Here is an 11,596-nt window from a genome sequence, read left to right on the forward strand (position 1 = left end):
TTAACACGTTATAAATTGCTCCGCATGTGGGGATAGCCTTCGTCCCCACCCATGAGATTTGCATGTTGACCATGATGTCAAGCACCCCCTCAACCCAAGTAACCACCACCACCTGTGACTGTTGCAAAACCTGAATGTTATTTTTGCAAGCTAAAAGTAACAAAAAGTACTGCTTTCTACAATGAATCAAGAACAGTTTTCTCCTCTGTCAACACTATGACTAACTATGAAAGATCATGGAATGTTAATTTTCATAAAATAATGGACAATTTTCCATATATTTTAACACACGTATTCATATTTATGTATTTCATTTTTCAGTCGACTTTTCATTTACATTTTGTTTTACAGTATTGTGTTAGATAGTATTTAATTTCTTGTGTCAATAGTCTGTGTTTTAATTAATTAATTTGTAATGTTTTTGTTTTGGATGGAAGAGGATTGTCTTGTAAAGAAGGTTATCTGATTACTTCAATGCAGGTTTTCACAAAAAAAATGTTTCATTTCATTAAAACTCACCTTTGGTAATGTACAGTACGTTTTATGTGATATGATATAGGGACTAATAGTTACTTCAAATATTGATATACACTAGAAATATTGGTAAGATTATTTTTCACATTATGGAGCTGCTAAAGACAAAGGTAGACTACCTTTGAAAAAGTTTTAATTTTGGAGGAGAAGGAGGAAGAGGAAGGGGGACTGCACTTCACATACTGATTGCACACTTTTACTTGGCCCCTGAGCAGAGGCTGTTGGGAGGAGAAGCTTGCAGTCGGCTCATAGCACACTGGCTGCTGTGACAAGCCCCCTCTCCTCCTCCCTGAGTAGACAGCTTATAGTTTATGAAAGAAATAAACATGTAATGGGTTAATGCATTGCAGAAGTGACACCAAAGTTGATGATGAGTCACTAAAAGGACCAAGTACAGCCTCTTGCTCGTTTTTGTTAGTAGTATTAACAGTCACTATGCACAACAGCACACACGGATCAACATAATATTCATACGGCTACTTATTGTTAAGGCACACAATACTATTATGTAGGTTAAGTTTGTCAACAAGCGTAAACATTCCAGAGCAGCATGAAGTCAGCTGACTTCCAACAATCACAGAGGGGCTAAGTGACTGTAGTTGTGCCCCTGCTGTTGGCTAGATTTATTTTCCACTTGCAACCTTCAGTACAATAGCCTATGAATCTCAGAATATAATCATCTTCATCTGACAATTATAAGCAGAAAACAGCACTCCAGAATTGGCTAGTATCAGGACAGTTTAGGAAGATTCATAATTTTTCTGACAACTTGGCAACTGTTGACCACAAAGGATTTTTGTTGACGGCAACTTAATCTCCATAGACAGCCACATTATTTAGTTATCTGTATTTTGGCATCTGGGCAATTGGATGAAACCTCAGTATGGTGGCAGGTAAGAATGCATTGTGTTGGAAAGGACCTCAACCAAAGTATAGCAATATCCATCGTACAGTTGTTGTCATCTACAGTTGCCAGGTGCCTTCTAGAATCCAGAATAAAGTCCCAGGGACCTCAACAAGAACTAAAACTTTGCAATGAAAACACATTTGTTAAGTACACAAGTAAAGACAGAAATGAAGTGCCTGCCTTAGCAGTGCACACAAAAAGTGTGTGTGTGGGTATATTTTAGTAAATTCCTGTATTTCATTCACAAGGAAGTATTTATTTATTACAATGTAGCCTATTACCTACAATTTAAACAAAGGCTGGATTCTTTACTATTTAAATTATTATTATTATGACTAGTCATCCCCCCCCCCCCCTTCCTCCTTTACGTCAGCATCTAAAGATACAAAATGCACTTTTAAAGCTAGCACAATACTGCTTCCAATCACCATAACTTTTTCCACTATCAGTGAACACTAAACTTTTTATCATACATAACTATATGTACCCCTATTATTGTCCTACTACTTGTTTCTGTCTTATCTGTCACTAGTATATGCTACATGTAATTCAAATAGTTTTTTTGTCTGCCACATTCCACAATGCACTCCATCACTACTCAGTCCACAGACCAAACCTGCCAGTTCTTTGGGTGTTGTGGAAGGTATTGTGGTGGGAATTGCCTCTTCCATTGTCTGCTGGCTCCGTTGTTCCAAGGGAGCATCATTGTTGCCAGTGGGGCAGTGGGGTTTGTAGGTACATGTCAATACATGACTCCCAGGTTCTAATTCTTTGGGTGATTAGACATGACCCATAGCTGTGGTTCCACTCAGGTTCTGTGGTCGTGATCACAATGTATCCCACTGTTGATTGTTCGTCTGCTGCAGCTGTTGATCTCGGCTGTCTTCACTGAATTGCGCCTCATTCTACTATTGGGGCACTACCCAAACTGTCCTTGAAATAGTGTTGCTGATATTTTCTAGGATCTGCCATTTTGTCTTGCAATGCAGTATCTTCTTGACATTGAGTGTTCTGCGCCAATTCAGTTTCTGATGATCGGTGTCAGCAACATCAGCATACAGCAGACATCTTCTATGTTCTGGCACACCTTCTTCACCACAGACACATTCAGAAGTTTTTCTTCTCCCATTTATGTGCCAGTAGATGGCATGTAGCCCATGACCTGTCGAGAAGTCAAGTCTCTTGAAGTGTTCAGGTGCCTCATTTCCAGTCTCTGTTTTAGGGAGAAAATCGTATGTGTCTCACTGTTTGAGCAACATCTCATCATTTGTGCCACAGGTAGATGTGTTTGTAAATTTGTGGCATACTTGTGATCTGTATTCTTATTAAATTCTGTACTTTATGATGATGCTCTTATTTCAGCCAATACATCATGACTTTTCTTCATACCTGGAAATCTAGTGGAAGTATCCAAAGTATTGAATCTTCCTGGCAGATTAAAACTGTGTGCCGGACCAAGACTCGAACTCATTCTATCCAAAGTATTAGTTGCAACACCACATTTGACACAGTACCAAAAGCTCCTGCAACCAAAGAAGTATTCCACATTGTACCCTGTAAATTACCCGTGCTGGTGTTACGAGCTGATATCTGTGCACCAAAGAACTCGCACAGTATCCCATGGTCTCAGTTAGACTAGCATTATGATGGGGTCTTATTGTTAGCATTGGTAGTTCATAATTATTACTAGCTAGATTACTAATTTTGTTCGTCATGTTCCTGCATGTCTTGCTCATTTCTTCAATATGTACTTTATAATCTTGTTGCTCATCCAAGAAGGTTCCTAGATATATGGTGACTGACTTTTCTTTACGGGCCAGCTGCTTAATTTCATGATTGGGTCTCTCAAAAAGTTCCCTTTTAACAACATGTGCATGGTGTTTTCAGGTGCAACAGATACTTTAACTCCTTTGTACCACTGAAGTAACTGTTGGACTATGTTAGATCCAACTTTCAGGCTGCTTCTGGAGCTTCCCTTTACAAGGATCATCAGGTTGTTGGCATATACCACTACATGTATGACTGCTTTGTTATCCTGTAGCTTTCCTAACACTATATCAAGTACTAGATCCCAGAAGACAGTGCCACATACAGAACCCTGTGGGCAACCTTTCAAAATGTCTTTTGTAAGGGTATATCCTGGACATGCAGAATCGCTTCTTTGTTTTGCCAATAGTTCTTCAAATTGTTGTATAATACTTGTGGACAGTCAGAATCCCTCAGGAGGTCAAAAGGTGGTGCCCACCATAAGTAATAAGTAATCAAAACCCCGGCAATGTCCACCATTATGGCTACAACATATTTATGCAGAGTGTTTTTTGCAAGGCTTGTTGCTTCATTTACAGTGTCTTTTATTAAATTCCCACTTCTGAATTCATACTGTTGGGAGATCATTCCATGAAAAAGTCCTTTTTCCTGTAGTGTACCACATATCAGCTTCTCCAGCACTTTCCCTAGGGTATAGAGAAGGCAAATCGGTCTACAGGATTTTGGAGCGGAGGGATCTTTGTCTCCAGCCTGTCCCAAAATAATCTCATTTGCTTTCTTTCAAATATCTGGTATTCTTCATCGTGAAAAAACATACATTATATGACTGGCACCGATATCAACTAATATGCATATGAAGTGCATGTAAAACTTCAGCAGGAATGCCATCAGGACCAGATAATTTATACCTTCACAGTTTCAGGATTTATTTCCTCGCCACCTCTTCCGAAAATGACAAACTATCCCATCTCCATCATATACTTCCCCACTTTTGTCCTACAGTTGAATGTGATCATCAAATTTGTCGTCTCCAGTGCCGTCTGGATACAGAGTTTCCATCAGTAATTGTGCAGATTGTTGCCAGTTTTCTGCTATGCTACCTTCTGCTGATTTGAGAATTGATAACATTGTAAAAGATTTTATCTTTTGACAGATGATTTTGTGTGGGTCAAGATGCAGTTTCTGTGCCATGAATCTGTTCCAGTTCTCCATTCTTGCCTGCTGCAGGTAGTCTTTAAATTGCAGATTAAGGCCCCTTTATTTGTTCAGTCTGTGAGCTCTTTCTTCCACAGTGCAGTCTCTCTGGTAGAATCTTCTAGCCCTTCTGACTTCTGTTCTCAGTCTTTGGAGACCCTTGTTCCTTGGTACTTATGAACTCCAATCCATTGATGTTATGACCGGCATTGCCCCTTTTATGTTCTTTTGTAATGCAGTGACAAATTCATAAGTTTTTGTATCCACAACATAACTTCCACCAGGCTCGGACAATGGAAAATGCTCCTTTAAATGGTTCCAATTGGCTTTTTTAATGTTATAATGTGTATTTAATGTGTTTAATGTATAATCATCTCTGAGCTCATTTCTACAGTAGTCAACTATAAAGATAATGCTGTGGTCACTCATGGTGTGGCCTCTTTCAGCTTTCCATGTTGTGATTGTCCCGGCTGCATTTTCATTAACTGTTGTAATGTCTATATTTGACTCCACACCAGGCCTACATTCATATGTAGGTGGATTTCAACTTGCTTGCCACTTCCATATTTAATTCCATTATGATTCCCTGTAGTATTATGTCTCTTTCATTCTGCACTGAACTTCATCATAAAGGTGATTTAGCATTCATGTCCATAGTATAGATTAGTGGCCTCCTTTGGCCAAAGTCACTAATGTCTTTAAATTGTTCTAAATAACGATCTATAACATCAGTGGACTGGAAATACATTGACATAAAAATAAAACTTCTCATGACCACCAGAACCTCCACACAAGTCACGTGTTCATTATAGTATTGCACTATTTTTATAGCCGAGATCTTCTTCTTATCAGCACCTTCTCATTGGAGTGAGGCATGCTTTGCCCATATGATGTCCTTATACCACTGAAGTCTCTGTCCTTGCATCTTCTCATTGATTGGAGCACTCCATTTAGTTGTTGGATCATTGTATTGTTGATGTGGTCTAGCGGAGAAATGACTAATGATTTGCTCATTATTTCCATTTCCATGACATGTAGTGAGTCTGAATACATCTAGGTATGGGGTGACTCACTATTCTATATAATCCAACTGGCCTAACCATTGTGCGATGTATCTCTGATTTTGGATGGATAGCATTCTAATGACCCCACAACTAACTGGAGTGCTCCAGTCAGTAAGAAGATGCGAGGATGGAGACTTCAATGGTATGAGGACATCATATGGACAAAGCATAACCCACTCCAATGGGAAGGTGCTGAGAAGAAGAAGATCTCAGCTATAAAAACACCACTGATGCCTCTGTATCGCATTCAGGTTGCTTGGATTCTTCCTCACACACCGTCATTCACATAGCTGTCACTCTGTAGTAGAGAACCTTGATGGTCTTATTAAATATGACAATGGCTGTCATCAGTTTTGGACCGTATGCGATGGCTTGAGATGCAACTGGCAGTCCAGAGGTTTTTCTACCTTTTGTGTGGTTCCTGTAAGCACAGAATGTCGAACTTCGTTTCCTCAACTACTTTGTGAATTTCGTGTATGACATCCTGACTTCTCATACAATTTTAGGAAGTTCCTGAACCTTCTAGAAATTACAAGTATTATATCTACATCTACATCTACATCTATACTCCGCGAGCCACCTTACGGTGTGTGGCGGAGGGTACTTATTGTACCACTATCTGATCCCACCTTCCCTGTTCCATTCACGAATTGTGCGTGGGAAGAACGACTGCTTGTAAGTCTCCGTATTTGCTCTAATTTCTCGGATCTTTTCGTTGTGATCATTACGCGAGATATATGTGGGCGGTAGTAATATGTTGCCCATCTCTTCCCGGAATGTGCTCTCTCGTAATTTCGATAATAAACCTCTCCGTATTGCGTAACGCCTTTCTTGAAGTGTCCGCCACTGGAGCTTGTTCAGCATCTCCGTAACGCTCTCGCGCTGACTAAATGTCCCCATGACGAATCGCGCTGCTTTTCGCTGGATCATGTCTATCTCTTCTATTAATCCAACCTGGTAAGGGTCCCATACTGATGAGCAATACTCAAGAATCGGACGAACAAGCGTTTTGTAAGCTACTTCTTTCGTCGATGAGTCACATTTTCTTAGAATTCTTCCTATGAATCTCAACCTGGCGCCTGCTTTTCCCACTATTTGTTTTATGTGATCATTCCACTTCAGATAGCTCCGGATAGTAACTCCTAAGTATTTTACGGTCGTTACCGCTTCCAATGATTTACCACCTATGGCATAATCGTACTGGAATGGATTTCTGCCCCTATGTATGCGCATTATATTACATTTATCTACGTTTAGGGAAAGCTGCCAGCTGTCGCACCATGCATTAATCCTCTGCAGGTCCTCCTGGAGTACGTACGAGTCTTCTGATGTTGCTACTTTCTTGTAGACAACCGTGTCATCTGCAAATAGCCTCACGGAGCTACCGATGTTGTCAACTAAGTCATTTATGTATATTGTAAACAATAAAGGTCCTATCACGCTTCCCTGCGGTACTCCCGAAATTACCTCTACATCTGCAGATTTTGAACCGTTAAGAATGACATGTTGTGTTCTTTCTTCTAGGAAATCCTGAATCCAATCACAAACCTGGTCCGATATTCTGTAAGCTCGTATTTTTTTCACTAAACGTAAGTGCGGAACCGTATCAAATGCCTTCCTGAAGTCCAGGAATACGGCATCAATCTGCTCGCCAGTGTCTACGGCACTGTGAATTTCTTGGGCAAATAGGGCGAGCTGAGTTTCACATGATCTCTGTTTGCGGAATCCATGTTGGTTATGATGAAGGAGATTTGTATTATCTAAGAACATCATAATACGAGAACACAAAACATGTTCCATTATTCTACAACAGATTGACGTAAGCGAAATAGGCCTATAATTATTCGCATCTGATTTATGACCCTTCTTGAAAATGGGAACGACCTGCGCTTTCTTCCAGTCGCTAGGTACTTTACGTTCTTCCAGCGATCTACGATAAATTGCTGATAGAAAGGGGGCAAGTTCTTTAGCATAATCACTGTAGAATCTTAAGGGTATCTCGTCTGGTCCGGATGCTTTTCCACTACTAAGTGATAGCAGTTGTTTTTCAATTCCGATATCGTTTATTTCAATATTTTCCATTTTGGCATCCGTGCGACGGCTGAAGTCAGGGACCATGTTATGATTTTCCGCAGTGAAACAGTTTCGGAACACTGAATTCAGTATTTCTGCCTTTCTTCGGTCGTCCTCTGTTTCGGTGCCATCGTGGTCAACAAGTGACTGAATAGGGGATTTAGATCCGCTTACCGATTTTACATATGACCAAAACTTTTTAGGGTTCTTGTTTAGATTGTTTGCCAATGTTTTATGTTCGAATTCGTTGAATGCTTCTCTCATTGCTCTCTTTACGCTCTTTTTCGCTTCGTTCAGCTTTTCCTTATCAGCTATGATTCGACTACTCTTAAACCTATGATGAAGCTTTCTTTGTTTCCGTAGTACCTTTCGTACATGATTGTTATACCACGGTGGATCTTTCCCCTCGCTTTGGACCTTAGTCGGTACGAACTTATCTAAGGCGTACTGGACGATGTTTCTGAATTTTTTCCATTTTTGTTCCACATCCTCTTCCTCAGAAATGAACGTTTGATGGTGGTCACTCAGATATTCTGCGATTTGTGCCCTATCACTCTTGTTAAGCAAATATATTTTCCTTCCTTTCTTGGCATTTCTTATTACACTTGTAGTCATTGATGCAACCACTGACTTATGATCACTGATACCCTCTTCTACATTCACGGAGTCGAAAAGTTCCGGTCTATTTGTTGCTATGAGGTCTAAAACGTTAGCTTCACGAGTTGGTTCTCTAACTATCTGCTCGAAGTAATTCTCGGACAAGGCAGTCAGGATAATGTCACAAGAGTCTCTGTCCCTGGCTCCAGTTCTGATTGTGTGACTATCCCATTCTATACCTGGTAGATTGAAGTCTCCCCCTATTACAATAGTATGATCACGAAACTTCTTCACGACGTTCTGCAGGTTCTCTCTGAGGCGCTCAACTACTACGGTTGCTGTTGCAGGTGGTCTATAGAAGCATCCGACTATCATATCTGACCCACCTTTGATACTTAACTTAACCCAGATTATTTCACATTCGCATTCGCTAATAACTTCACTGGATATTATTGAATTCTTTACTGCTATAAATACTCCTCCACCATTGGCGTTTATCCTATCCTTGCGGTATATATTCCATTCTGTGTCTAGGATTTCGTTACTGTTCACTTCCGGTTTTAACCAACTTTCCGTTCCTAATACTATATGCGCACTATTTCCTTCAATAAGAGATACTAATTCAGGAACCTTGCCCTGGATACTCCTGCAGTTTACCAATATTACGTTAACTTTTCCTGTTTTTGGTCTCTGAGGACGGACGTTCTTTATCAACGATGATAATGTCCTCTCTGGTAAGCCGTCAGGTATTTTATCGTTTCGCCCAAGGGGGGGTCCCTCTAACCTAAAAAACCCCCGTGTGCACGCCACACGTACTCTGCTACCCTAGTAGCTGCTTCCGGTGTGTAGTGCACGCCTGACCTGTCTAGGGGGGCCCCTACAGTTCTCCACCCAATAACGGAGGTCGATGAATTTGCAACCATTATAGTCGCAGAGTCGTCTGAGCCTCTGGTTTAGACCCTCCACACGGCTCCAAACCAGAGGACCGCGATCGACTCTGGGCACTATGCTGCAGATATTAAGCTCAGCTTGCACTCCGCGTGCGATGCTGGTTGTCTTCACCAAATCAGCCAGCCGCCGGAAGGAACCAAGGATGGCCTCAGAACCCAAGCGGCAGGCGTCATTCGTTCCGACATGTGCTACTATCTGCAGCCGGTCACACCCAGTGCGTTCAATAGCTGCCGGAAGGGCCTCCTCCACATTACGGACGAGACCCCCCCGGCAAGCACACCGAGTGCACACTGGCATTCTTCCCCGACCTACCCGCTATTTTCCAGAGGGGCTCCATAACCCGCCTAACGTTGGAGCTCCCTATAACTAATAGGCCCGCCCTCTGTGACTGTCGGGACCTTGCCGGAGAATCGGCCACTGGCCCAACAGGCGAGGCATCCTGTGGTGGCTCGGAAACGATGTCATCACCACTAGGAAGCACCCCGTACCTGTTGGAAAGGGGTAAGGCAGCTGCCACGCGGCCAGATCCCACCTTCGCCTTTCGGCCAGGCACGCGCGAGCCCACCACTGTCCGCCATTCACCCTGGAGTGATGGCTGACCGGTAAGATGCTCACTGCCGGAAGACGCAGCGACATCAGGGGTTCCATGTGATTCCAAGGCCACCGAAGTAGGCATAGGTCTCACCACAGTTGCCCAATGCCACTACGAGCCGACGCCTGCGCCTCGAGCTCGATGAGCCTAACAGACAAAGCCTCCACCTGCCCCCGAAGAGTGGCCAATTCTCCTTGCGTCCGCTCACAACAACCACAGTCCCTACACATGACTATGTTTACCCTACTCTATACGGTGACAAATTCCCAAGATAATCTTCTGATGAGCTACTCTGATAATCAAGAAACACTCACTGAAATACGAGACGCGAAAACTACGCTAGGTTTTCCCAGAAAAACTATTTAAAAGCTAAGCGCAGCAAATAAGTACAAAAACGCTTTATACAAACAGTACTCGCTGCTGCTGGTGCTCTCGCTCTGGCTGTCACAAGACAACTGCTGATTCAAGTGACTAGTGGCTAACGGCCGCGAAACAAACAAAAGACGGTTTTAGGGCGCTTTCTGTTCTAAACGATCAAGAAAACACTAAGAAATCTAACACGAAAACTACGTAAAGTTTTATCAAGAACTGTTAGTTACTATGCAGAGCAGATAAACACAAATAGAATCCCTTCCTTAGTGGAAGGTCGTAAACAAAATGAAAAATAAACGCTTTATACAAACAGTACTCGCTGCTGCTGGTGCTCTCGCTCTGGCTGTCACAAGACAACTGATATTATTATATGATAAATAATTAGAGGTTGTGAAAATCGAACCTGTGTCTCGCATGTCACCAGCTAGTGATCATAACTGCATCACTATGGCAGATGACATACATCATTCGAAAGTATTAATAAAAATTAGTTTTGTAAACTGAATGTGCAGTATTCAAACATCAGAAGCCTCTAGTGAGATATTCTTCAATATATACTTTATTTAAACTTAAATTCTCACAGAGAAACTATCAAGAAATCCTGAAGTTACAAACGTGATAAGACACAATACCCTAGATGGGACGAAGTTTCTAGAAACGGACATAATTACACATACTTTATGGAAAAAGAGACCTGAATTATTTATTGCTTTTCAGAATTACTTATAAATAAGTTTATCGTGGTTTTACTCAGGTTGTGCAGATTCTTCAACATGCAAATCTCAGTAATGTATGCAGCAGAGTTTGTGTAATGTCAGTAGCTTAATTTCGAGTTCCATTATGAGATGAAATATGGAGAAACTAACTATACGTATTCTCCTATGTCCCTCTTGATTTTGTAACTATGTTCCAGGAAGTCAATGAGCAGCATGTTGACAGACGGCATCATTCTGTTGCAGGACAATGCATCCCGACATGTTGCCAAGGCTGTTTCGACTATGCTGCAGATGTTTCATTGGGAAACCTTACACATCTTGTGTGCAGTCCCAATCTCTCCTCAGATGATTTCCATGTTTTTGGAGCCCTAAAGAAACACATTCATGGCCGTCGCTTTGTGTTGGATAAAGAAGTGTACTCCTGGGTAAAATCAGAGTTCCATCGACAATCACAAAACTTTTCCGAGAAGGAATTGACCATCTTGTCTTATAGTGAAATAAATGTATTAACAGTTATGGCAATTACTTTTGAAATAATAAACAGTTTACTTAGTTTTTCACCTGTCTTGTTTTCATTTGACTAAGCCCTAATATTATACACAAAATGTAAGCTTGGAAGGGCCTTCTTAAGTTTGGAAGGGCCTTCTGTAGCACACCTTCCTTAGACTCTGTTTCTTCTCAGTTACTGAACACACTTTTGGAATAGTTAAACAAATGTTACAAAGTTTGTATCTCATCTTTGGACTTTGCGATGTGCTATCCGATGTTCTGAATTTGTAAAGATATCATGTGCTTATGTACAGATCAAACAGTAGTTTTTCAGGCAACA

The 11,596-nt window shown here is 41.4% G+C and overlaps 1 protein-coding gene across 1 annotated transcript in view; it reads left to right on the forward strand.

The window, feature by feature from the left end:
* Window positions 1-11,327, forward strand: part of LOC126469878 (ER membrane protein complex subunit 7 homolog) — a 93,009-nt gene extending 81,682 nt beyond the window's left edge. Inside the window, exon 4 of the mRNA XM_050097204.1 lies at window positions 11,011-11,327. Within this exon, the coding sequence (XP_049953161.1) occupies window positions 11,011-11,139 (129 nt within the window). The 3' untranslated portion in view covers window positions 11,140-11,327. The remainder of the gene's footprint in view (window positions 1-11,010) is intronic.
* The last annotated feature ends 269 nt before the right edge of the window (window positions 11,328-11,596 follow it).

The sequence above is a fragment of the Schistocerca serialis genome, chromosome 3 (assembly GCF_023864345.2).
Source record: "Schistocerca serialis cubense isolate TAMUIC-IGC-003099 chromosome 3, iqSchSeri2.2, whole genome shotgun sequence".
NCBI classification, from domain to species: domain Eukaryota; kingdom Metazoa; phylum Arthropoda; class Insecta; order Orthoptera; family Acrididae; genus Schistocerca; species Schistocerca serialis.